General features: G+C 35.0%; 2 protein-coding genes and 1 long non-coding RNA gene across 10 annotated transcripts in view; 1 reads left to right on the forward strand and 2 right to left on the reverse strand.

Moving 5' to 3' along the window:
• The window catches only part of LOC108732436 (gamma-aminobutyric acid receptor subunit beta), a 26539-nt gene extending 18006 nt beyond the window's left edge, over positions 1-8533 (reverse strand). For 4 of the 8 annotated variants that reach the window (XM_018463235.2, XM_018463231.2, XM_025981061.1 and 1 more), the window contains exons 1-5: positions 8342-8533; positions 7432-7529; positions 5161-5228; positions 1410-1636; positions 393-475 (exon numbers count right to left, since the gene is read on the reverse strand). In XM_018463235.2, the coding sequence (XP_018318737.1) occupies positions 393-475; positions 1410-1636; positions 5161-5228; positions 7432-7529; positions 8342-8409 (544 nt within the window). In that variant the 5' untranslated portion in view covers positions 8410-8533. Of the gene's footprint in view, positions 1-392; positions 476-1409; positions 1637-5160; positions 5229-6541; positions 6610-7431; positions 7530-8341 lie in introns of all 8 variants that reach the window. The other 4 variants (XM_018463234.2, XM_018463230.2, XM_018463237.2 and 1 more) reach the window with 1 other exon arrangement.
• The window catches only part of LOC108732443, a 100437-nt gene that overhangs the window by 35070 nt on the left and 38688 nt on the right, over positions 1-26679 (forward strand). The window contains exon 2 of the long non-coding RNA XR_001937090.1: positions 1814-1860. This is a non-coding gene — a long non-coding RNA (uncharacterized LOC108732443). The remainder of the gene's footprint in view (positions 1-1813; positions 1861-26679) is intronic.
• The window catches only part of LOC108732434 (glutamate receptor 1), a 32202-nt gene continuing 21391 nt past the window's right edge, over positions 15869-26679 (reverse strand). The window contains exons 12-14 of the mRNA XM_018463228.2: positions 22992-23100; positions 17405-17617; positions 15869-16123 (exon numbers count right to left, since the gene is read on the reverse strand). Coding sequence (XP_018318730.2) covers positions 16046-16123; positions 17405-17617; positions 22992-23100 — 400 coding nt within the window. The 3' untranslated portion in view covers positions 15869-16045. The remainder of the gene's footprint in view (positions 16124-17404; positions 17618-22991; positions 23101-26679) is intronic.

A 26679-nucleotide genomic window follows, 5' to 3' on the forward strand; every position in this document is an offset into this window, starting at 1 on the left:
ATCCAAATTGTAATTTTTATTATATTTTCGCCACGAAATAACGGGCTAGTGGGATAAATTGTAAATATCGCTTTAATATTTAGGTAAAATAGTTGGTAATTGGTTGAGTTTTGAATTAATATAAGAAACGTAGTGTATAAATATGAAAAATTCGTTTAAACGTCCCGTTTATGAATCAACGTGTCGCTGATTGATATGTAAGTGCAAAATCGAGAGCAAAATTGTTTTAGTAAATGTGTAAATTGTTTGAAAACATGTGATGTACGAAGCTGTGAAATGGGTTGCACAAAAGCACTAACACAGATGTCTTTTGATATCTGCATTAACAAAATTACAATTAATAAAATTATTATTACATTTTATTTAAAGAAAAGTCAGTAAGCTGTACTTACAGCTTTCGATTTCTATATTGCACAGTTGTCGATCCATAGGGAAATACTGAAGATTCATGGGGCAGGAAGCTGTTATTGTTAATCTGAAACAAAAATAAGATCATTAACGCGACGTCTTCTTGAGCAATTTTAATGAGGCAACTTCGACCACTCGCCATACAGTCCCGATCTACCGTTAAGTGATATTTTTTCTGAATTGAAGAAAGGCATCAGCGTTTTCAAACTAACTGGTGATGAGCAAAGCGAGACGAACTTTTATTGGTCTTTTTATTCGATTTTAGTCTTGGCTTTTCTCAAATGTTTCTAGTCTTGTTCTTGATCCACCGAAAGTAACAATTTTTGGTTTTAGTCTTGGTCTTGGTCGTTCGGTCTTGGTTTTACCCGAGATGAAAATGTTCATTTTCTCAAAGTCTCTGAAAACGAGTCTCCGTCTCTCATCGAGTCTCTCTGGTGTCGCTGAGAGAGACTGTCAAAAAAAACTGTTTAGCGTCTCTGAACGAGAGACTCGAGTCACTCATAGAGAGATCCTCATTTCGTATCCAGTTTCTGAACAAGAGACTCAAATTTCTGAACGAGAGACTCGAGTCTCTCAATTTTTAAGTTTTATTCATTCAGTCTCTCTGTGAGAGACTCGAATCTCAGAATTAACAATTTTATCGTTCGAGTCTCTCATACAGAGACTGTGAGAGATCCATAAAAACACCTAGGCAATAATTGAGAGACTGTGAAAGACTGTGAGAGACGCTCTCATAGACGCTGAAAGACTCTGAGAAACTGGAGAGAGACTAAAAATTTTTATCTAGAGTAGTCTTGGTCTTGGTCGTTATAAATATCTTTTTGTGTCGTATGAACTATGGAATTTAAAGCATGTGTCTTATTCTCCTGTAAAATCTAGTAGCTCGTAAAGGAGTTTAACGTAACTTATCATTAATAAACAATACATTAAAGTTGCGCTAAATACAATTTTTCCGAATTTTCGGTTAGATTCATTGTCATAATTTAGAGAAATGACCTTACCTAATACTCCTAGTAATTGAACCTGAATGATGAATACGAATGAATTCGTTAGAGGTGGTGGCTATGTGGAAGTAAGATTGTTTTTCGTTTACAAAAAATGTGTCAGGCACCCAAATGTTTTTTATAAATTCCGACCCCACTGATAAGGTCTCCACTCCAGGTCGTTTCCTGAAGGCCAGTCTTGGATCTGTCCAAAACTGCCGGAAGTAGAAGTCTAGGGTGAAATCCTAGGGAGAATAAGAAAATATACGATTATAACTTTTAATTCTTATAGGTAATAAAAACGGGAAGGTACAATACAGAAAGAAAAGCAAATCAATAATATTAGTTGATATTTGACTAAAATCATTACCGTGAAATGTTAAATTTGGTTAAAAGTCAATTAATAATTATTTTTGTTTCAGAATCTCGTTCGTTCACAGAAGAAGTAAAATTTTTGGAGAAGTAATGGGTGAGTTTTTGTTTTTGACTTTAATCTGTTTCAACTGAAATATTTTTAACAGAACATTTTTGCAAAAAATTACAAATAACAGTCTTGAACTAGTTAGAGAAGAACGATTATGATTTCAACTGAAAATGCAGAAATACGTTAATTGTACGCCACTTGATAGTGACAGGTAATATATTAAAAACTCAATCAGAAAATAATTAGCAAGCGTTTTCTCAAGGTCTTGTAGTAGTTGTTCGAAACAAGAAAATCAACCTGGTCGGATCAATAAATTGCGGGGCTATCCTTCTCACAGTTGAAGGATATTCTCGACATTTTGAAACGAATCGATTTGCCTTTCAACTTCTGTAGATTCGTTGCTCGATATCATGCCAACATAAGTAATACCTATGTACAAACATGCAGCGGTAGCAAACTATATGGAATTGCAGCAATGCACTTCTGCGTACGGTTCCCATGCAACACGTTTTCTTAAATTGCTTCCATCAAAGCTTCTCCTCGAATTCTACGATTCTGGCGTCTGTCCAACAGTGCACTGATTGTGAATATTAGCTTTTTAAAGTTACGCGGGTAAATCCAATGCGAAAATTTTCAAAAGTTTCATTTATGTATTGAAAAAGATAATTCTATAAATTTCAGTTTAACGCATCCGGAAATCGCAACCAATGTTTTTAGTATAAGTAATACACCTAACCTAACAAATTTTGCGGCTTCACGCATGTTCTAAAAACATCAGCTATGAATAATTGTTCCTTCAATTTAAAAATAATTGAAATTAAACTTTTAAATAAATAATAATGATTAACTCATCGTTTTTTTNCCAAATCAAACTAGTGCCCTAGGCCTGCCCGCTTGCTTCCAATTCTTTATTGTTAAGTATTTGTCATTGTAGTTTTAGCGGGGGCGCAGGACGAGCATTCTCTAATAAATTTAATTCAAGAAAGTATCCTACGGAAAATCTAGAAAGATCCTTTTGTAAAGCAAAACTACAATATCATAAAAGAATGCTTATTCTGGCGCTCTAGTAGCTTGCAGAAAATATTAGTTTGTAATTTTCGTTTAATTAAAGACAAAATATAATTAGTTATATACTTATGATCCCCTTTTGACATGTGCGCCTACAGTACACGCTACACGGACTTATATGCATGCAACGTGCGTTCATGCATTCGAACAATTCGTTCAATAATAAGTGCGTAAGGTGCTGGCAAATCACTGGGGGGTAGGTGGGGGGTTTACTGATGACAGTAGGATGACTCGCGCGCTCGACTGAGCTGGCGAAGGGGGCAGACCAGGGTCACGTCTTGAGGTGACCTTAAAACATTGATTTGGTTTCCATCGGGGTTGAAACCCGGCATCCTCAAAAAGTGATTGGCTATAGTGGGTCGCAGCCCCCAACCACATATGTATGTACACTTACTTGTCCGAAGCAACAGACGTGTTAAAAATACGAACGATGCTATCGATTTTTTAAATTGACTATTTTTGTGCAAATTTGTACTTGTACAAAGCATATTTATATACAGGGTGTTCCAAAATAAATTTTTAAAATGGTACCACTTGGTTGTTCCTCTTCGGTTTTTTAATAATAATTATTATTGGTAATTGACAAGTACTTAAAAACTGAAATTGTTAAACGATTTATGCGCTGGCAAGAATATGGATTCTTTTTTACTTTAAAAATTAAAAAGCTAAATTTCTGTTTTGCGGAACACCGTCGTTTATGTGTATGTTTTTGTTTAGTATGTCTCCTAAGTTTGCGCATCGATGTGCTCATCATGTAGGCCTATTTGTACCGTTCTGGTTATTGTCTCCTAAACGTATTTGTATTTAGGCACTTTCAGCCTGATTAGATTCCTTTATTATGTCCCCTTTTCTAATAAGGAAATGCTTTTCAGGCATAGCAGCAACTTTTTTTAGTTGTTACGTCTATTATTCGGTATACTTCATCCTCTCTAATGGATTTCTTTGAAGTTTTTTACGACTTTGTCAGTTCTGATTATATAAGGCCAACCTTTTAATTTGTACCTTTATAGTAAAAACACCAAAAAAAGTTCATTAGTTCTATCGTCGCCTTGTGTTACCAGTTATATGCGATATCACATTATCAAATTAAATTAGTTAGAAAATAGTTATGATCTTTTTTTAATTGCCTAAATTACTACCTATCCAGAAATACTGTGAATAAAATTTCGATTCTTAAAAAACTCCCTAATTTTTTGTGTAGGTAAGTAGGTATATTTGTTTGTTATGAATTTCTTTTGGCGTTTTCATCTACATTAGACGCACAAAAAAGCACAAGAATGACAGTGCATATTTATTACGTCCATTTTATCCAGGCGTACAGGCATGTTGATTTTTGAGGTTATTCTCAACAGAATATTTTTGAGATTACTCTTAACAGAATTGCTATTTCAGTATTCATAAATAATAATCTGTTAGTCACTGATTATAAGAGAGAACTGAAGAAATTATTTATGTGGAATAAATAAGTCCATATATTAAGTGAAACTTAAATATGGTGGTGTGCAAGTGAAGGGGGAAAATTATCGTTGATTGGTTCATCGCCCGCAGTGGAATATGTCAGCAGAATGTGGAAGTCATCTATTTGGTATTTATTGCTATTAAAGTATTTTAAACAATAGGCAAGACCTTACTGAGGTATTTTACCTAATGCTTGAAATACTTTAGTAGCAGGAAATACTCACTAGGTAGCGTTATACTGCCTGTATTTAGAGAATACAGTAACTTGCTCGCTTGAGATCAAATGAGATCGGAATTACGATCGGGGCCTAATAGTTTTGATAAATTTTTAGCCAAAGACGTAAAACAAATTCAATAATCAATTGCAGTTGATAAATGCAGCAAGTTTGTGTGTGAAAGTGACAGAGAGAGAGGCGGACGGGGAAAAAGAAATAATGGGCTTTAAGTGATGTGACCTTTACGCCTGGATAGATGGCGACACATGTCGATAGCAAAGTTTGTGCTTTCAACTTGCGTGGGGCTACGCGACCAAGCTGGCAACATATTTATATAACAGCCATGCACACAGTCGAAGTATTCAAGACTGCGAAAAACATATACAGAGTACACTTATTACGATATCCCGGTCACTTGATACAATACAATAATAGTAATAATAATAATAATAATAATAGTAGTAAGTATTATGTGGGTAATAGAGATATACACATCATCTTGTATGCTGAATGTATTATATATGTGGCAGTAGTATTAGAGTTATTACATTGTTGCATGTGGACAACACGAAAAAAATAGGCGAGATTATAGGTTGATAAATACCATGAGCACTTCGGAGACGGAGCTGATACTGAGCACGTACATGGTGACCCCTACCTCGACGGGAGGGCCTGCAAGCGCAAACAGCCTTTGTGTATGAAAACCAAATCAAACTAGTGCCCTAGGCCTGCCCGCTTGCTTCCAATTCTTTATTGTTAAGTATTTGTCATTGTAGTTTTAGCGGGGGCGCAGGACGAGCATTTTTATTATCAATTTATTATCAGTAGTATACGATATATTAGTAATAACAGTAATAATTATAAAAATATAATAAAACAACAGACAAAAGCAGCTGCTCCAAAGTGGACGCACGACTTTGTGATACAATAAGTACCTCGAGTGACCCTGTTTTATTTTTTTTTTCGTCAAAGCACGAAACCTAATCAAATTTTATTAATTATGATATTAATTACTGCCAATTTTTCTTTGGAATGATTTTGAAAGGATAAAGGAAATACTATGATAGACAAATGACTTTAAATATAAACCGTTGAGGAATTAATTGATTCTAAGCATAATCTTAAAGAAATATATTTTTTTAAATTTTGAATTATAAAATTACTAAACTGTCTTTTTTAACAATTTGTTTAATCCAAAAACTCGCAAAATTGATCAAGTTGCATCCACAGCTTAGTCAAAATTTATTCAGAATTCAATGGTGAGATAGCAACAATAAGACATAATTTTTATATATTTTTTTATAAGTATGTGTTAATTAATTTGCAGCAAATAAGAAAATATTTACATTTCACCGTGCGCTTTCTGCCGCAACGCGTATGAAATTCATATTCAGACATCCCAGCATTGCGCAGTTTGTGCTTTTTATTTTCTTAAATGTAATATTGAAAATAGAACTAATTTTTTGGTAGAATTATGATTCGGGCTTAAGGACCTTGGTCTAAACGAACTGTTTGACCATTGCGTGGTAGTGCGTTGACAACCTGGAAGTAGTTGCCAAGACTTCGTTCAACTACCGATGGAACTTCTGGACCTAACAGCTGATTTAGACCACGATCTCTCAGCCCGAATTCCGGCCGTGAAAGCCTACTTTCATGTATTATTGACCTATCAATACTAGTATTGACTGATTAATGAATAATTTGAGACATATCAGTAGATTTTGTGCGTCGTTTTTAAAAAGAAAGCAGCGTCACTGTTTTATTATCAATAACAGACATAAGCCACTTGGACAAAGAGCAAAAACGCTTGAATTATTATCAGTATGCGTTCGAATTGAACCTGTACAAGAGGGGACGATTTGGCTGCGTTCGGTGGTACATTTCTGTGTGTTTTAGCCCGCTTCCCCAAACCGCCAAGCGCGCGAGGGTTAATAGTCAGGCTAGCAGTTAACAACTCTATAGGATAACTACAAATGCGTTAGTACCATTTTCACTTCTGAGAGGGAACTGATGCTTAACACGTACATTGTCACTCCCACTTCTACTGGCGGACCTGAAATTTCACCACATCACTCGACGATCCAAAATCCTCCACTCTGAGGAGCGTCACGATGAGCAAAATGAATCCAACTAACGGAACGTCGAAAGACCACAAAATTTCCCTATCAAATTTTAGGAAATTACGTTCACTTTTCGGATCTTAATTAGATATATAATTTTCCCAAATACTCTACTAATAATATTCAAAGTTTATCCTGAAACCTTCGACTAGATTTGATTATAATTCTTTAACAAAGGTAGTAGCCGTTTAAAAAAGTTGTAAATAGACTTTTCTCAAACAGGTCTACGTAAAAATCAGGGTAATAGACGAAATGTTACCCCCTCGCAGGTTATTTTTAGTATCATTGGGCGGTGCTACTGGAATCTACCTTATTTTAGAGCATTGTTTACATGCCGCTTTTAGAAAAACATCTGGTCGAGATGTTCAGGGCGTCTCTGCCCAAAAAATTATCTTAGTATGGTCTTTCCACGTTACGTTCGCTACACATTTGACGTAGACAAAAGAAAACTTTTCGATTTCTATTTGTCCAAAATTGAGATCTTCACGACGAGCTTTGCGAGCGATATGGCGGTCTGGAGATAGATGCTGCGCGTCGCCTAGCAACCCACCCTAGGATCGATTTGATCTGGCCCCACCCTGTCGAAACAACTGAACTGCCTCGACGTCCAGAAGCGGCAGCAGCAGTACTATTAATTCCCTTTTTCCCCAACAAAAATAAAAAAAAATCCCTCTAACTTCCATCTCACCCGCGCAGTAGAGTATTTACAAAATTGGATAATGTCGAAATGAAGTTTTAATGGAACGATCACTTACCTCCGTAGTTTGGTCTTACTCTTTTGTCGTAGCTTACGCTAAACGAATCAAGAATTGCGGATATGTTGACGTCGCCTAGCATGCTTCCTCCAGGCGTTCTGCAACAACGTAGAAACATTTAGACTCCCACACAAACCAAAATAGATCAGTGCCGAAAAAGGCAATCGATTATTAGGACTTTTCAAAACAAAGAAATCTAATGCCATTGTAGTACGTGTGACAATAACAAAAGCGTGAATTTTCTCTAAATTTATAAATGAAACTGGGTAAAGGCTTTTTGAGAAAACTATTGAAAATCATTCTGTCCAGTTGCCACATCCTAACTTTCGGCTCTGGTCATGTACATCATAGGTAATTGTTCCTTAAAGCTCTACTTGCTAATGGTAAAGCTAAACAAGCAAGCAAGTTTTAATTCAAACACAATCATTCGGTGCACGTCGGAATGGATTTATTTTTTATATGCAATAGATAGTGTCAATGCATAGAAACATTTCGAAGATATGATTTAGAGAAGCTCACATGTGATAAGCTTAGTATCTTCTTGTACTAACTAAAATCATAAGCATAAACTACTTCGCATTTCTGTTTGATCTGAAGATGTGTGGGTCATCTGGTGTGTCAACAAATCCAAACAAGAACTTATTGAAATGCTGTTATTGTTGCTAGTATATAAAGAATGTTTTGTATGGGATTTACTACCACAAGGAGGTGTTGAATTTTAACATGAATGAGATAAGTGTTGCTACTCGCGAACATGCAAGGGTAGACGAAAAAATTTATGTAAAGTGGTTGTAACTTAATGTGATTGCTTTTGGACATTGCGGAAAGGATTGACCAAGACGTACTTTATGGATGGGAATTTTGGCATAGATGTAAATGAGTAGCCAAGAAGAAGAAAAGGTGTACTTACGCGGTTTTGGCCTGCTGGACGGCGAGGACCAGCAGGAAGGCTGGCCATACCACCCAGCTGAGCCCCATGGCTGGGGGCAGCTACACGTGTCTTTTGCTCATCGGCGTAACAACACACTTCACCAGCAAGACTGTCGTGTCTCATTGGACTGTGATATTAGGAGTGGTCTCCGGGTAAAGCTAGCTGACAGTCTTTTGCGCATGATGGCAAAGCAAGTAACTCGCCCCAGCTATGAAACAACCCTTCTTTCTCTCGCATTCCGTTTCTCTTCAACATATCGATCTCCTTCCCGTCTGTCTCGTTCGGGAAAGGAAAGGGAAACGCAGCCGCGAACCTGGACCAGGACTAATCAATAGCCGGGGCCGCGATTTTAGTTATTGCTCATCGTATATGACGTAATAGAAGTCAACACGACCCGATACCTGAACTCGTCTTTCCCCATCATCGAGAGGTTTTAAAATCGAGAGCACCCTCGAAACAAGAGCTACTTTAACACTCGGATGGAGGAGCTTCCATCAATAATAATCCAAACAGCTTTGTAAACGGAAATTTTCAAGTGTCTAAATGCAACTCTTTGATGATATGGGACGCGAGCCGACGGCGATGGCGGTCGCCCTTGGGGTCATCACGTGACCTTTCTTTCCCATTCCGCACGCACGGAATAATTAGCAGCAAAAAGCCAATAAAAGAGCAACGGGTACTTATGCATGAAGTTACACTCTTCTCTCTTACCTTCCATACATTGCAAATACGTACAAAATTATCGTACTTCAGCCTGGTCAAGGATAATCATCGTTTATACCTTTCGGACTACATATGTACATATGTACACACATATCGCTGCATATGTGGTAAATTATTTAATTCTCGCGTTGTGCTTTTCATTCAGCAGCGCGATGCATTTCGCGTAACCTTTACCCTTTCCGTATATTACAAATGGAATAACTTGATGTTCGTTAGGTACATGTATCTCACAGGAATTGCTTTAGCATTCGCATGGTCTCAATTGAAACAGAATTGCAACTAATTCAAGCAAATTTATTTTATAGACGTGAATTTCTACGGTTATGAAATTTAGGCAAGCAATACACTTCTTACGAAAATGTAACTGCACTACTGTCTGAAAAGGTCAAATTCTTAAATACTAAAAAATTCTGTTCTCCACTTTTATTTGTCAGTAGAAGTACTTGCAGTTGTACCTAACTCGAATCAGAAAACATAATCCTTAGATCACTTAGGGGTAAGTTTGTATGCAATTGTAATAATTTTTAGAAAATTGGTATAACACACCGTATCTAGATCTGCCAATTTCCCACCATGCAATTTCAATAATTCACCCCAATCGAATTTCTGGAACAATTGAATCAGTTCAGTTCTATTAATAAACAATTGCACTTTTAATTAAATTCAATCGCGCTGGAATTAAGTTCTAATTAAACAACTACCTGCTAACAACATTATTAGAGCAGCATTCAATTTATTATTATTATTATATTAAAAGCACTTTATTACCGTTTGTTAATTGCAAAAATAAAGTCGAAAAGTGCATGGGTGAGCTTTTTACATGCATATATTCCTTTGTATTTCGGGGAAGTAAAACGCATAAAGTCAAAGTGCATACTACATCATTTAGATATGAAAAACCTTTTTGTTTTCCGTTGTGAAAAAGCGCCTTTCTTTTTGTATAAAAATTCCTTTGATGGTCATCGTATACCATCGTGTATGATGATATTCAGTTATAATAGGTGCCTACACGTAATGCACACTTTTAAGAAAATTAAATTCGTTTTAAAGTCATGTCATTTTAATTAAAAATAAAACATCTTTTTATAATTAAAATTTTCGTGTCTTAAATCCTTTGGAAAATTTTAAAAGCATCTGTATGTCTGCATCTATACATCTATATATACATACAGATAAAACTGAAGTGTCTGTATGAATAACATTTAATTAGCTGCCTTTCCTTAAGCTTATTTATGCATATGTTACTGGAAATGTATGAAATCTAGGAATTGTATACTATTCCTAGGAAATGTATTCAATTCCGAGGCTACTTAGGAAATGTATAAAATATTGTTTCAAAGATTCTTTAATACACACATATCCTGGATTGTATGAAATTCTGATATTCTACTAGGAAATGTATAAAACTAATGCTTTCTGTGAATAAAATGAATAAACACGTTAGTAAACTGAGAGTCAGAGTTATCTGTGTTTACGCGGTTCTAGTGCGATCACCTGATGTATATGCATTGGTGACATTATTGTTTGGTTAGGTTAGGTTTGGAGATGTATATGAAATAGTGATGTTATTGTATGGTTATTAGGTAGATTTATGATGGACTGGAGTTTCTTTCACATTATTCTAACATGTAGCATATCAGGGGGCAGGGGTATTAAAAAAAACTCCAGTCTGTCATAGATCTCCGTAACCAAACAATGACGTCACCAATTGATAGAGATACATGTCCAAAGAGCCTGCCGTAATATTGCCTATTTAGTATTACCTGTAATACATTTCCGATTGCTATTTAGGAAATGTACAGATTTCCTAGGAAATGTGTCTAATATAATTTATTTCACAAATTTCCGGGCGACTTTAGTAATTATATACATTTTTTAGGAATTGTATACAATTTCCGGTAACATACATACATAGGTATTTGCCTGTACGAGCTAATCTTCAAAACGGCTAAAATTAATTAATTACCTATATATATTGCATGTAACAATTCAGATTTCACTTGGACAATCTCGAATAAAGGTTAATTTTACTACACAATTGGTTAAACAGGTCGTAACTTATACCAAAAAATGGTATTATTTGCCGATTATAGTATCTTGATTTGGACATCGCAATCGAATTATATCAAGTGAAAATATTAAAAATTCCTACGTGATATTAGCATCAAAACATATCGTCATATTTTTTACAAAACAGAAAAATAATTGTTTTAATACAATTACTAAAAAATATCAATTCATGGTAAAATTAAGAAATCCAGACGTTTCATTTTTAACTTCTTCAGTGACGATACATCCTTCTGATCAAGAAAGACAATGTAGGTGAAAACACAAAATGCCTAGTTTCACATTTTTCTTCAGCTACGACCTACATAGAGATAATTCTTTTATGTGAAATATATCGCCGGCTGAGACCGCTATACACTTAGACAGTTTGTTCTTGTTTTCCAAGGAAGTTTGTCATTTAAATCCGTTCCAGTATTACCTATAGGTAACGAAAACGTATGGTTTTCGTAATCGAAAATCCATATTCAAATTTAGAACGTTACTTTCACAGTCACACGATTCCACAGTTTCAACTTTACTCCAAATAGCTGAATCGTTGACCTTCTCTCTGTGTGTGCATCGCGTCAAAAACTTTTTCGAGAGAATGGTGGAAGTGGAGTGTTGACATTCCTTTGTCTGTTCTTCCTTCCCTGGTCCAATGCTAATGATAAGTCCACAGTCTGTCTGAAACGACAATGAAAAACGACGTACTCTATAGTTCTGTCGTTTTAGGTCAGAGTTCAGACATTCAACAATTATCCGTCGCCATCTATGTCTAATATCGACAATATTTTGAGATCTAGTCTGTACGAATTAATCGAAGAAGCAACGGGAGTATTCGTCCTTGTAATATAAATTGGGATCCGTCAAATGGGAGGAGCCTAAAAACATGGCGCCGATTAGGGAAAATTTATCGTAGTTCCTATAGTGTACCGTGCAACTTCCAAGTTTTTAAATTACGATAAAATGATAAGTATTGACACAATATGTGATTGGGCTGACACAAAGCCTCGGAACGGAAATTTCGTTGAAGGTGAGCGTGTTTTTAATGCCAATCACATTATAAAATTCGGAAATAACAAATCCGGAAGCTAGCCTTCAAATTCCGTCAAGTTTACTGCCTACTTTTTACAAACTTCGGATTTAAAAAGTGATTCACGTTATATAATTGGTGAGGTGATTCTGGGTGATTTAAGCAATATCATATCAATGACTTGCACGTGCAAAGCCGATTTAAGAGAACGTTGCAAACACATTATTGCAACTTTGTTGTATTGCAGCAGGTAGGTTCTTAACCTCAAAATACTTATATCGTATCATTAGAATTGTGTTAAATCAATTACACAGGAATAAATAATTTCTCACTTTATAATTTTAGTATGATTCTAGTTTTAAATATTAAGGTTATGGCTGATGGTAAATACTTGCTGAAATATAATCATGTGCATTAAAATGACGTGAACAAATTTTTATTCCGGAATTCACTTCTTTGATACCTACTGCTTTCATCCAAGCTTCTATTAGTTTACTTTTTTCTCTAATTTTCCGAATATATTTTTTACATATATAAAACGGTTAGTTTTTATTGGAAAGTAGTTAATGTAGGTGAAGAGTGAAGATCTATGTCTGAAGTGCTATTGCAGCTTTTCACTGAACATATTAACTTTTTATTTGATTTAACTTTAGAAGAAAACTTCGTCGACTCCATCATCAAAAAAATTTTTACTTTTTTAACGTGTTTTATTATTTTAATAAACAATTTTACAATTTGCGTGCACAGTTCCTATGTAATTTTTTCCCTTATTCGAGTTATAAATTTTGCCACCAGATGGTGTATGCCCATTTGACGGATCCCAATAGAGAGTCATAAATTACTCCTGAGAATTGTAGGTGATAGATATAATTAACACATTTAACACAAAAATACACTGTGTACATTAATTTTTTGAGAACTGTTGTTATTATTATTTTATTCCTGTACTTCTTGTATCAGGCCGTAAAATATTATCGATTAGATACTTCCGGAAGTTTCCTTTTGTTGTCTTCTTCTGTCAGCATGCGGGCGCATAAATGGTGCCGCCAATATCGATCGCCTGCGGCATTTGTTGAAAACTGTACGGCGAATCTCGTTCTTCCTATAAGATGGAATTTTAAATTTTTTTGTTTTTAGCTACCCCTTTGATCGATAAATAATTATTTTATTTTTTCGAGCTATCTTACTAGTTTTAAAAATCAATGGGTTTTATTTATTAATATTAATAAACTTTCTTACTACCTAAGTACTTAATTATTAAAAAATCTTCAATCAATACCTGCACGAACTCTTGCTTAAACCACAAACCTTAAATTATGTTTATGACTATCGCTTCTAATCGGAAAATACATATCGTACAATGCCGCCAACTCCAACTGTGGTAATAATTAGTTTCATACTGTTCCGTATGTTGTTGCATCTTAGTCGTTTATTTAACTCAGAGTTCTGTGCTTAATACATTGAACTTTTATATTTTCCCGTTTTTTGCTTGTCTTAGGGTTTCACAGTGCACCAAAATCCAACTAGTTCAACTGTCTTGAGTTAGTTGAACTAATCTCGCCCTAATCATTCGGTTTCTTGCTTGTTGTTCTATCTCTTTAGTTTTTGCCACTCGCTTGCCATCCACCCCTTTGCTATTTCCAGCAACTTTAATTAAATCTTCATAGCTGGGCTTAATATTGCATGCAGTGTACGAAATTGTATTGCGATGAATAAAATATTGTTCGGTAAATTATCACATAATAAAAATGTGTTGCATAACTTTACAAACTAATTGACTAGCAATTTTTTCTTATTTCTTATGCAATGAAATTGAAATAAAAATATTGCTTGTTTATGCTCAGTTGTTTTAAGAAAATGTTTTCAAATCAAAATTAACCTATATTCAAAATTTTTTAAAAATAACAATTTTAGCAGTTTACTTAAATAATTTGTATTAAAAACACATAATATTTTGTACCCTCTCTATACACATAAGTCTCGGAACAATTTCGGAAACAAATACAGAGTCAAATAGTGACCATTTAAACAGACATCTTCTTGTATTTCAAATCCCAATTTTGAGTAAATTCCGTACATGACCCTTATCAGTATTTCCTGGAATCAACAAAGACAGAGCGATAGAAGTTTTGATATCCGTTTCTTACTTCTCATAATTCGCCACGTTCTTGTTAACTGTCTGTTTATATCTTCTATTGGTTTAAAAAAAAACTTTCAAAGACGTCTCACTATTTGTACGCCCTCATTGAGAAAAAAAAACAAATCGATGCTTATAAATACTTTCAGTTTAATTGGATAAGAAATTGCCGAAATCTGAATAATCCAAAAACATCTTTTCTAATAATGGGGGAAACCAAATTAGGCACTTCTCTGGTTCTAATTCAGTTTTCCCTACAAACTTTTTCGATAGATTCATTAATTTGTAATTTTCATTAATAAGAAAAGCTGCACAACGTGGCTAAAATCTGTTATGCTAGGATGGATTTAACTAGCTTTTCTGNAAAGTTGAAAGCTTTTAAGATGTAGTGCAAGCGCAGATGATGAAGATTCCATGGATAGAAGAAGTTAGGAATGAGGAAATATTAGAAAAAGTAGAAGAACAGAGGACTCTATGAAAGTCAATAAGAAATAGGCGAAATAGGTTGGTAGGACACCTTCTTAAGCACAAAGGTCTAGTCAGAGACATATTAAAGGCAGAAACAAGACTTAGGTGAGGCAGAGGTAGACCTAGATTAGATTTCTGTTCGCAAATAATTAAGGATGTGGGCTGTTCTAGTTTTAGGGAAATGCTTAGCTCAGGATAGGCAAGAGTGGAAATGCGTGTCCAACCAGTCATAGACTAACGACTTTTCGATTATGATGGGCTGTACCTAAATCTTACAATTAGTTTAGTTTTTCCCGGTTTTTTGTAGCTTTTTACCTTTTAAGACTCAGTGATATTAATAAAAATCATTCAATAGTAATCAGATGACTGAGGGGAAATATGTAGCCTGTGTAAATGATCAGATCGCTAACTAATTGTAACGTATTATGTGTACATAAATGCCTACGGTTTGTTGGTTTGGTTAAATATCCTTCCACCAACGCTAAATATCTATATGTACTTGAACTTATTGTACATATACGATATACGGGTATCTACACGTATAAATACACACAAAATTATCGGTGAAAATGGACATATCTATCCACTTGGGATTGAAGTCATTTGATGCGTTTTGAACACGCCCTTGTTAAATTTGGAAATGCTTCATGAGTAGTGTGTTGGAATACCTTACAAACCATAATTCGAAAAATTTTATGATTTTTTCGTATTTCTAATTACAGTTATTTTTAATTTTAATTTAATATCTCTTGAGATGCTCCACCATTTAAATATTTAGATTAGAACAAGATTTGAATTCCCTTTGAGATAAGACTTGTTTTTTGACGCATATTTTGGCCTAATATAATTTTCTCCTCGCTAATGATTATTTAAATAAATAATTAATAGAAAGTGCCAGTTAATATGATCTGTTAATGTCCCAAATTTCAAACACCTACAGACACATGAACAAATGAGTATCGGTGTCTTTTTTTCCCTTTCTTAAGGTTTTCAACTCTATCTTTTTTTTTTCTCTTTGTTGTGTCCTTTTCGTTTTCGATAAGGTGTAGACATAAGGGAGAAAAAATATAATTTAACAAATCTCATTTATTATGCTTACTGAATCAGTACAACTTAGTTTGATTTTAATTATCAACAACCAATGTGTTAATACACCCAAACATTTACATTACTAAATACACAACAACGTACGTTTACATTAATAGGCCCTACAAATATGTATGTTCCGTAAATATAAAATCTAAAGATAAATTAAATTTCTACATGTTTGATAGATTTATACTTGTGTATGTGTGTTGCTATGCGCTTGTTCTTGATCGGGACCACTCGCGATTTGATTTGCAGGGGTATAATACTGAAAAGATAACAGAATAAGGCAATATAAATATCAGATAATGATAATCCAATATATAGGTACTTCTCTGATATAAGCAGAACTGTTAGTACTAACAAATGAAATCCGTACGCATGTCATATTTCCGCCTTTCAAGTGTCTTCGACTCGAGTCAACTTATACGCATGCGTCAACGTCTCCCCCTCCCTTTCGCTTGCTACTAACCAACTCATCGACATTGAATCTTTTAAATAATTTACTTGCCTTTTGTTTAAATTTGGTATCTGTTAGATATATCTTCTAATTCGCAATATTTGCAGTTTTTTTATTTAAAAATTGTAGTTTTGATTTTTTTTTGATTCTCCATTAATGAAGATGTAATTTTCTTGTAAATACTTTATTGATCTCGCAGATTTATTCAGAAAATGTATTTATATATTAAGTATATACACTTTTTGTGACTTCAGTAAATAAATATTATGAATGACTACTTGGCAAATGACTATAAATCGTAATTCTTTGTTATTATCGTTGCGTTGTGCATAATAAGAAGGAAAATTAATAATGCATGGTAATTAATCAGGTTTAAAATGTGCGTGTTCGTGTGCTAAAAAAATTCTAAAAAGGAAACATGAAAGTTTAAAAAAATGCCCGCAGTAATTGCTTCAATGAAATTAAAATATTGTCCGATCTTTACTGAGTGAATTTTCTTACCTTGCATCACACAAAATTGAATTAATAATAAAAATTAATTGTCCGACATAATTAACAAAAATTTCTCGAAATAGGGCGGCGCACATAAAAAGAAAATTTAAGTTAAATATTCAGTGGCGTAGCGTAAATTTCTGCCACCCGAGGCGAAGCCTAAATTTGCCGTCCTTCCTATCTTCTTTGTTTATTTTTTATGATGTGGTGTGATTATGTTATTTACTTTTATGATTTTTCTGCAAAATTTGGTAGATTCTGATTTGAACAAATGTGACAACTCTACTTGTCTATGTTCGAAAGCAAAACGCATGTTCAGGGATTCCCCAAAATAACTGGTAATGCTCACTGTCACTGATTCTGTATAACACTGAAAAAAAATATTTTTGTAGCCTCTACTTTTGGGCCACCACGGGCTCATAGCCCCCTTTGCCCCCCTCCCATACACGCCACTGTGAATATTCAAATCTCTTGTTATAAAGTTTGGTAGAAGTAGATTAAAAGTACGATTACATTGAATCTTTCTGGCATTCGTCTAATTTTATTTAGTGGAAAATTTTGATTAATTGGGCAAATAAATAAAAGTAATTAAATTACCCTGCCGTTATCAATGTCTCTTCCGACTCCAATCGTTAACCTGGCTTTTGCCTTCATCACGTCTCCGAGAGAAATCTTGGCCCTCGTTGCCTCCGAGTGAGATTTATAGCAGAACTCCATCAGGGCAACGAATAAGGCTATGAACAGTCCTCCTATTAGGATATAAAATATGCCCGCGACGTTACTCAGCGACAATTCGTATTTCGAGGCGTCCTGTAAACAGTAAACAAAAAAAGAACGAAGGAAAAGACCGCTGAAGAAAATTGTACTAGTTTTAAATTGAATCAGAGCAACCATTCCAACCATAATCTACTCTTCAGAAGATCAAACAACCAATACAAAAATTAGCATTCCGTATATAGTGAAAGTTTCACGTATGTAGGTATAGTTGGGACGATTAAAATTGGCGTAGTCTGCAATAAATTATCGGTGAAAATGGACATATCTATCCACTTGGGATTGAAGTCATTTGATGCGTTTTGAACACGCCCTTGTTAAATTTGGAAATGCTTCATGAGTAGTATAGACAATGTAAAAAGAAATAACCTAATAATAGTAACCCTAGACAAACATTTTCAGTCTCTCTTCAGTCTCTCAGAGTCTTTCAGGGTCTCTGAGAGCGTCTCTCACAGTCTTTCCCAGTCTCTCAGTTATTGCCTAGATGTTTTTATGGATCTCTCACAGTCTCTGTATGAGAGACTCGAACGATAAAATTGTTAATTCAGAGATTCGAGTCTCTCGTAGAAAGACTGGGATCTCTGAAATATGTTGAACTTTTTAACCATGTCTATCGAGACACCACTTATTGAAAGATTCTAGTCTGTCGTTCAGAGATTCTAGTCTCTCGTTCAGAGACTGAATACGAAATGAGAATTTCTCTATGAGCGACTCCAGTCTCTCCTTCAGAGACGCTAAACAATTTTTATTGACAGTCTCTCGACAGTCTCTCTCAGCGACACTAGAGAGACTGGATGAGAGACGGAGACTCGAGTCTCGCTTTCAAAGACTCCGAGAGACTGAACATATTGATCTCGGGAAGCGGTGCAGCTGTTAGAGGTTGCTTAGGTCAAAGCCGGGCAAACTCGGCTCTCTTGACTCTCGAGTGCTCCTCAGCTATAGTTAAGAAGCTTCTCATTGCTCTTCCTCTTGCGAGTGAGATGATTCTTTCCTTTTCTTATGCCTTCCATTTCGTATGTAAGTCCCCTCTTCCATAGCCGAACCCAATAGTATTGTGAACGTATTGCTACCCCTGAGCTGCGAGACGATAATTTTCATAGGTATTATTTAAGTTGCGAGAGAGGCTTCGCTCGTCTACGGGAAGAAGGGGCTTGATGTGGGAGTGGAAGGGAGAAGAAAACGAGAAAGCAATATGGGTCATTACTGCTTACCCTCTCGTGCTCATTGAAGGGTATGGAGTGACCCAAACTAACCTCAGGGAGCGGCTCCTAAAATATTAAAGTTTGCCCGGCTCTGGCTTAGGTACGTAAAAGATCAGGGTCGGATTTATTACTATCTGGTTGAAATTATATCTTTAAACAAGCGTCTTGCTTTCCCAAATTCCTGAGAATGTTGAATTTTCTTTAAATAAATCCTGCTTCTCTGTATCTCTTGCTATTACAAATAAATTTATGTAATGTGTTCCTTTTTCTTTATTTTTGTCCGCTGCAATTCCTACCTGACATTTTTTTTCTATGTTTACGATATTCCCTACAACGTCTGTCATTAGTAAAGGTAGGCGTTCTGTCAGTAACCGCTCTAGACTAGTTAGACAGTGTTATATAGCGGACTATGCCAATTTGGAACGTTTCAACTATATCGCTGAATATTACAGTATCTATAATAAAAGGAAATCTAAATTATATTTATAGTTTCGGTTGCTTTTTAATTTTAAGAAGAGGGCATTGTCGGACGAGTTAATTTAAAAATGATTTAAAGTTTAATATCCTTTGAAAGTATCAATTATGCATGTCGGTAAAAAACCCGCAGCGGTCTAAGTTTTAACTTTCAGCGTTGCAGAAATGAAAAAATCTCAGAACTCGTTACGGTCCGCCAACTTGAAAATTAAACTTTGCTGAATTAATAATACATTTCTATTCCAAACTTCACTATTCTTTACCGTAGTTAAATTCTAAATGCACTTGCCTTTGTCAACCGAATAAAGATTTAACTAGGAGCATATCCTATAGAAATGTAAATGAATAGCATTCCAAAAAAATATTATTACCGAACCGTGAAGTAGGTGAAGAGTTCTTTCATCCATTTTCTGGATAGTATCGAGGTTTATTTCTCTCACAAAATAAATATAATTCTTACAAATATTCTTCGTTTTTCCATTAACGAAGCGTCGCTTTAAAAGTAGATATATAAAATTATTGCTTAGAGCGCTTTATAATATTTTCAATAATCCTTGTAATGACCTTAATATAGGTAATAAATGCATAGGTGAAGAGCTAGACGCGTAGCCACTGTACCTCTGCAAGAGCAAGCGGAAGTCAAATGCTTTTTGTACATGTACGTTGGCTGTTGGCATTTGGGATATTCGAGAGTATAAATGCACCTAAATCTTACAATTAGTTTATTTTTTCTCGGTTTTTTGCAACTCACTGCATTTGAAGGCACCAGTGATATTAATGAATATAAAACTATCAAGGGAAAGAGTGAATATAAAGATAAGAGTCTAAAAATTAGAAGAAGTGGCTGATTTTCGGTATCTAGGAAGTCAGATAGCCTAGGGTGCACAGAGCAGAGAGGGATCGCTTTTGAATAAAAATAAGTCACTTCTATGTTCGCGAACGGTTAATTTAGAAATTCGAAAAAGGTTGTTAAAGGTATACGTTTGGAGCACGGCATTGTACAGGTGCGAAACATGGACAGTGGACGCGGCGTAAAAGAAAAGTTTAGAGGCGTTCGAAATGTGATGTTATAGGCGGATGATGAGGATATCGTCTATAGAAGTCAATAAAAAATAGGCGAGATAGGTTGGTAGGACACCTTCTTAAGCACAAAGGTCTAGTCAGAGACATATTAAAGGCAGAAACAGGACTTAGGTGAGGCAGAGGTAGACCTAGATTAGATTTCTGTTCGCAAATAATTAAGGATGTGGGCTGTTCTAGTTTTAGGGAAATGCTTAGCTCAGGATAGGCAAGAGTGGAAATGCGTGTCCAACCAGTCATAGACTAACGACTTTTCGATTATGATGGGCTGTACCTAAATCTTACAATTAGTTTAGTTTTTCCCGGTTTTTTGTAGCTTTTTACCTTTTAAGACTCAGTGATATTAATAAAAATCATTCAATAGTAATCAGATGACTGAGGGGAAATATGTAGCCTGTGTAAATGATCAGATCGCTAACTAATTGTAACGTATTATGTGTACATAAATGCCTACGGTTTGTTGGTTTGGTTAAATATCCTTCCACCAACGCTAAATATCTATATGTACTTGAACTTATTGTACATATACGATATACGGGTATCTACACGTATAAATACACACAAATATATATATATATATATATTCATTGGGCGGTGCTACTNTACATAAATAAACTATATATATATATATACATATATATATTATAGCTAGTATGAGTAGGTACGGTTTGTACAGCAAAATTATGCACGGTCGATCGGACTAGCGCAGCTTCTCGGATCGCCAAAGTGCTTGCCCGCTTTACAACAGCAAACGAACAAACCAACCGTAAACTACGTTAATCAATTTACTTCTCAAATGAAGAGAACGTCAATGGTCCATTTATAGAAAATATAAGGTACTTATTTATGCCATCTCGTAAGTACTAGACCCATTTCCATATACTTTATGACATCATACTTGCCTCAACGTTAATGCAATACAAGTTTTGAGCTCAAAGAATGGAAGAATGAGCTTTTGGGTTAGATAAATTTTATTTAGTTTTTCAATTTTTTTTCGAGGATTGATGTTTGGGACATGGGTGTGTATAGACAATAGTTGCAGCGAAAAGTTGAAAGCTTTTAAGATGTAGTGCAAGCGCAGATGATGAAGATTCCATGGATAGAAGAAGTTAGGAATGAGGAAATATTAGAAAAAGTAGAAGAAATATTGAAAAATAGAGATGGGCTTCTGAGACAGGAAGGGGTTTAATAAGAAACACATTAGAAGAGAAAGAAGTACATTAACATTTACTATTCAGTTTTGGGAAATGTGAAAATTGGGTCAGAATAAGTAAAAGTTTAGCTTCTTAGATGTAGATATAGTTGGAATGTTCAAGATTGACATAATCTGTACTAAAACTGCCACATTTACTTTCTTCTTTCAACTTACTAACTGGATTAGAACGGTTGCAAACAGAGCACCTACTTTTGCCCACGACAGAAGTTGTAAGGAATATCATAAACATAGAAAAGAGATGCCAGGTAGGAATTGCAGCGGACACCAACATATAATAAGGAATGACATTACACCAATTTATATGTAACATAAAGAGATACAGACAAGCAGAATTTGAGCATGTTGCTAGCGTCGGACTTTAAAGACAATTCAACATTTTCAGGAATTTGGGAAAGCCAGACGCTTCTTTAAAGATATAATTCCAACCAGGCAGTTTTAAAGCCAACCTTATCTTTTGCGTACCTAAGCAACCTCTAAGCACTGCACCGCTTACTCTTATTCGGTTATCTCTTTTCAGAACATACCACAAATGGCGCGGTAAACGCCATCTGTAGTACGATGCTACATTTCAGTATTACGTATGCTCCAACAAGGTCCATTTAAATATATGGATATCTACTTGTTGAAACGAATCCCGGCGTAGCTAACCTCAAGGTAATAGGCACGTTACCAAATTAAGAGTTGGTCTGTGTTCTGTCGGAACTGTCTGCGAAGCGCTGATGAGATCCAAAAAGATCAAAATCGAGATCCGCGTCTGGCAGTTTCGACAGAATACAGACCACTTCGAATTATTTTATCTCTTTTCACTTAATCTGTACTCCTCATGAAGCATTTCCAAACTTAACAGGGGCGTGTTCAAAACACAGCAAAGCACAGTTCCAAGTGGAAGCAAGAAAGAAGATACGTCCATTTTCACAGATAACTTATTGTCGAATTTGCCAATTTTGATCGTCCTTACTACACATACATAACATTATAGTAAACGAACACCTCTGTTTAGCAGACAATTATTGGCGATCTCACGAATGTCCGCTGAAAGAATATTTCACTGTATAAAGATGTGAGAATTTTTACAACTATTAAACGAAAGCAAGATAACAATTTAGATGAATACAAAAACAGTAAATGTTTAGTTCAGTTATTATTTATTGCGCATCTAATATTGTTTACGAAACTCAAATGAAATTGCTAAAATTTCAATTTTATTTTTAATAAGGGTTTCAGCGTTAGCGGGCTGCTTCTTCGACAAAGCTTCCAATAAAACTTTCCTACAATTTTTACATAAGCTCCAATAATAAAGTTTTAAGAAAGTTCATCTCGGCGATAGTCTATTTTAGTATTAAACAAGGCCGAGGAAGTGAATACAAATTTTTCGATTTAAGAAAGAAAAAAAGAAAGGAAAAAGAGACAGATAAATAAATTAAAAACTTTTTCTTACCTGTTTATCTCCATGTTTGCACTCGGTTCGATCGTACCACCATCGATTCATCAATTTCCTGAGCTCGCCCGACTCCTTCAGACTGAGAACTGCCAAGTTGATGCTGTCCCTTTATCAATCATTTTCATTCTACTGTTAATAGCATTTACTTTTGACGCTTCTACGTTCTAATAGTTCTCTAAGCAAACAATGCTTTTCCCTTTCATACAATATCGTTTTACGAGAACATCTTTTTCAATTTCTCTAATTTCCACCGATCTAATAATTCTCCGTTGAAGGGTCTTTTTTTCTTATAATTTTTACAGCAAACGCACAATAATTGAACTGAGTTGTCTATTATACAGTAAATAGCAAAAGTACACAATATATTCGTTTAAAAAATTTTTCCGGATTCGGTGATTTTCAAAATACAGATTTTCACACACTTTTTAAAATAATTACCTCTCATCAAAAAAAAAATCAAAAGATTATACAATTACGGTAAATATAACAAATTTTGTATGTTACCAGAAATGTATGAAATGTAGGAATTGTATTCCTAGGAAATGTATACAATTCCTAGGCTATTTAGGAAATGTATAAAATATTGTTTCAAAGATTTTTTAATACACACATCTCCTGTGAAATGTATACATTTCCTAGGAATTTTATGAAATTCCGATATTGTACTAGGAAATGTATAAAACTAATGCTTTCTGTGAATAAAATACTCTAACATATTTAGGCCAGGAGCATTAAAAAAATTCTAATCTATCATAAATCTACCTAACTAAACAATGACGTCACCAATGCATATGAATTTTCAGTATCTTTGAAACAATATTTTATATATTTCCTAAATAGCCTCGGAATTGTATACATTTCCTAGGAATTCTATACAATTCCTAGATTTCATACATTTCCGATAACGTATGCAAAATCCAATAAAAATACCTATCTTGAAACGAAATTTCAGGCATGTAAAAAGAAGATAAGTCACTGTATTATTGTTTTCATGGATGTAGTATGACTTTTAACGTTTGTGAGATCAAAAGCAGTTTGAATCAGAAATTCAAAAATACATTGAGATGTAGAGTATAGTTCAGGACATACACATGTCAAATATTGTAATAGAAATAAGTTTCAATGTCTACAGGAACATCTACTACGTTCAACATGTAGTTAATAAGTAATTTAGTTGCTGTAAATTATTGTAATAAATGCTAATTACCGGTAGATGGTGAAATATACACATGAATAAACCATACAGAGATGGAGCTCGTTAATTTGGGAAGTCATGTGAGAGGAATTTCAGTTGCTGATATACATTCTAATGAATGTTTAATTATGTTTCGAAAGTGCGGTACTAATAAATAATTAAAGGATCAAAACTAATTTAGAATTCATTTAAGAACTGAAAGACAATGCTGTATTGTCATACCTGAAAATTTCGATATTAAAATAGCTTACGAATTAAGACATAGAATATGCTAACAGGACATCGGAAATCCAGAAAAAGAAATCCATTAACACCGTATTCCTGGGTTCCCTCATTTTTTATTCATGGTGACTAATTGCACTGAACTATATTTGAAGTTTTAGGGTTCCGTACCGTAGTAGGAAAAAAGGAACCGTTATAGGATCACTTTGTTGTCCGTCTGTCCATCTATCTGGAGAGACCATTTTTCTCAGGAACGTATGGAGGTATCAAGTTGAAATTAATATCAAAGACTCAGGTCTGCAATACCTTCGAGTTGTGAAAAAATCTAAATCAACGCAGTCAAACGATACGACCATTTATGCCACATATTTGGTCACTCGTAACAAGCATTTGAAATGTGGTGTTACAGGCGAAAGATGAGGATACCGTGGATAGAGAAGGTTATAGATGAAGAGGTATTAGAAAGAATAGGAGAACAGTCGAGAAGAAATAGGCGAAATAGGTTGGTGGGACACCTTCTCAGGGATGAGAAGTCTCTAGTCAGAGACATATTAGATGCAGAAACGGAAGTGAGGAGGGGTAGTGGTAGACCTAGATTAGATTACTGTTCGCAAACAGTTAAGGATATGGGTTATTGAAGTATAGGAAAGAGTGGAGGTGCGTGTGAACCAGTCTTAAGACTGGCGACCTTATGATGATGATGCAAGGTGCATGAATTTCGGATTGTGCATAGTTAGAACAAAAATTTACCATAACTCTTTTTGAGTCTATTAAAAAAATGGAATTGTAAAGGTCATGGTAGCAAAACCTTTTGTTTTCGTGTCACAACGACTTATGACCAAAAAGCTCATTGTAAGACAATTAAGCGAGATAGGTTGGTAGAACACCGTCTCAGGCGTGAAGATCTAATCAGAGAAATATTAGAGGCAAAAATGGGAGTTAGGAGGGGTAGAAGTAGACCTAAATTAGAGTACTGTGGTTAAGGATGTGGAATGTTCAAGTTTTAGGGAAATGCGAAGATTAGCTCAGGATGGGAAAGAGTGGAGGTGCGTGTCCAATCAGTCTTAGGACTGACGACCTTATGATGATGATGAAGTGAATCAAAGCCTAAAGGGTACTTCAAGTACAGGTGCAATAATGAAATTTGACAAGAAGCAATGTCTTATGGCATAAGTAAAGGAAAACAAACCGAAAAACGTCGTCGCCTATTCCACCAGAATACGACCTTTCTCTTAACCTATCCGAATTTTTATTAGAATAAAAAAGGTAGTAATTTTACCTGAGTGGCGAGCCCAAAGGTGTAGCAACGCCAAATCCTTTTGAATCCAAATTCTCGCCCACTTTCATGGTGTCGCAAGGTTCCCTTTGATTGATGTAGTCGTTTTTCGGCGATTCTATTAACAAGGCGTACTTGCCCTTCGATTGTCTAACCCTTCTGATTCCTTCGTCATAACTTTTCACGAAAACGTGTGGTTTTGAGCTCATATATTCCCACATTTTTGAATAGAGCGAGATCTGAGACCTCTAGAATGAACAACAAACCGTCCATTCTTCTATTTCGCTTTATTTTTTGAGACACATTTGATATTGGAAAACAAGTTCGATAGGTATTGACATATTCAAGTTTTCTTTTCCTGTTTATTTTGCCCCTTTTGGTGTTTTTTTTTTGCTATTAGGTGCTATTAATTTTCATACGAGGGTGGATTGATAAGTTTCCGGCCTGACCAAGAAAAACAAGGTTTTTAAAAATTTTTTTTTTTTATTTCTCAACATAATCTCCTCCAAGGCTGATACATTTCTCATAGCGGTGTTCCAGTCTATTAATGCCATCTCTATANGACCTTATGATGATGATGCAAGGTGCATGAATTTCGGATTGTGCATAGTTAGAACAAAAATTTACCATAACTCTTTTTGAGTCTATTAAAAAAATGGAATTGTAAAGGTCATGGTAGCAAAACCTTTTGTTTTCGTGTCACAACGACTTATGACCAAAAAGCTCATTGTAAGACAATTAAGCGAGATAGGTTGGTAGAACACCGTCTCAGGCGTGAAGATCTAATCAGAGAAATATTAGAGGCAAAAATGGGAGTTAGGAGGGGTAGAAGTAGACCTAAATTAGAGTACTGTGGTTAAGGATGTGGAATGTTCAAGTTTTAGGGAAATGCGAAGATTAGCTCAGGATGGGAAAGAGTGGAGGTGCGTGTCCAATCAGTCTTAGGACTGACGACCTTATGATGATGATGAAGTGAATCAAAGCCTAAAGGG

Source organism: Agrilus planipennis, unplaced genomic scaffold (genome assembly GCF_000699045.2).
Source record: "Agrilus planipennis isolate EAB-ADULT unplaced genomic scaffold, Apla_2.0 scaffold10, whole genome shotgun sequence".
NCBI lineage: Eukaryota > Metazoa > Arthropoda > Insecta > Coleoptera > Buprestidae > Agrilus > Agrilus planipennis.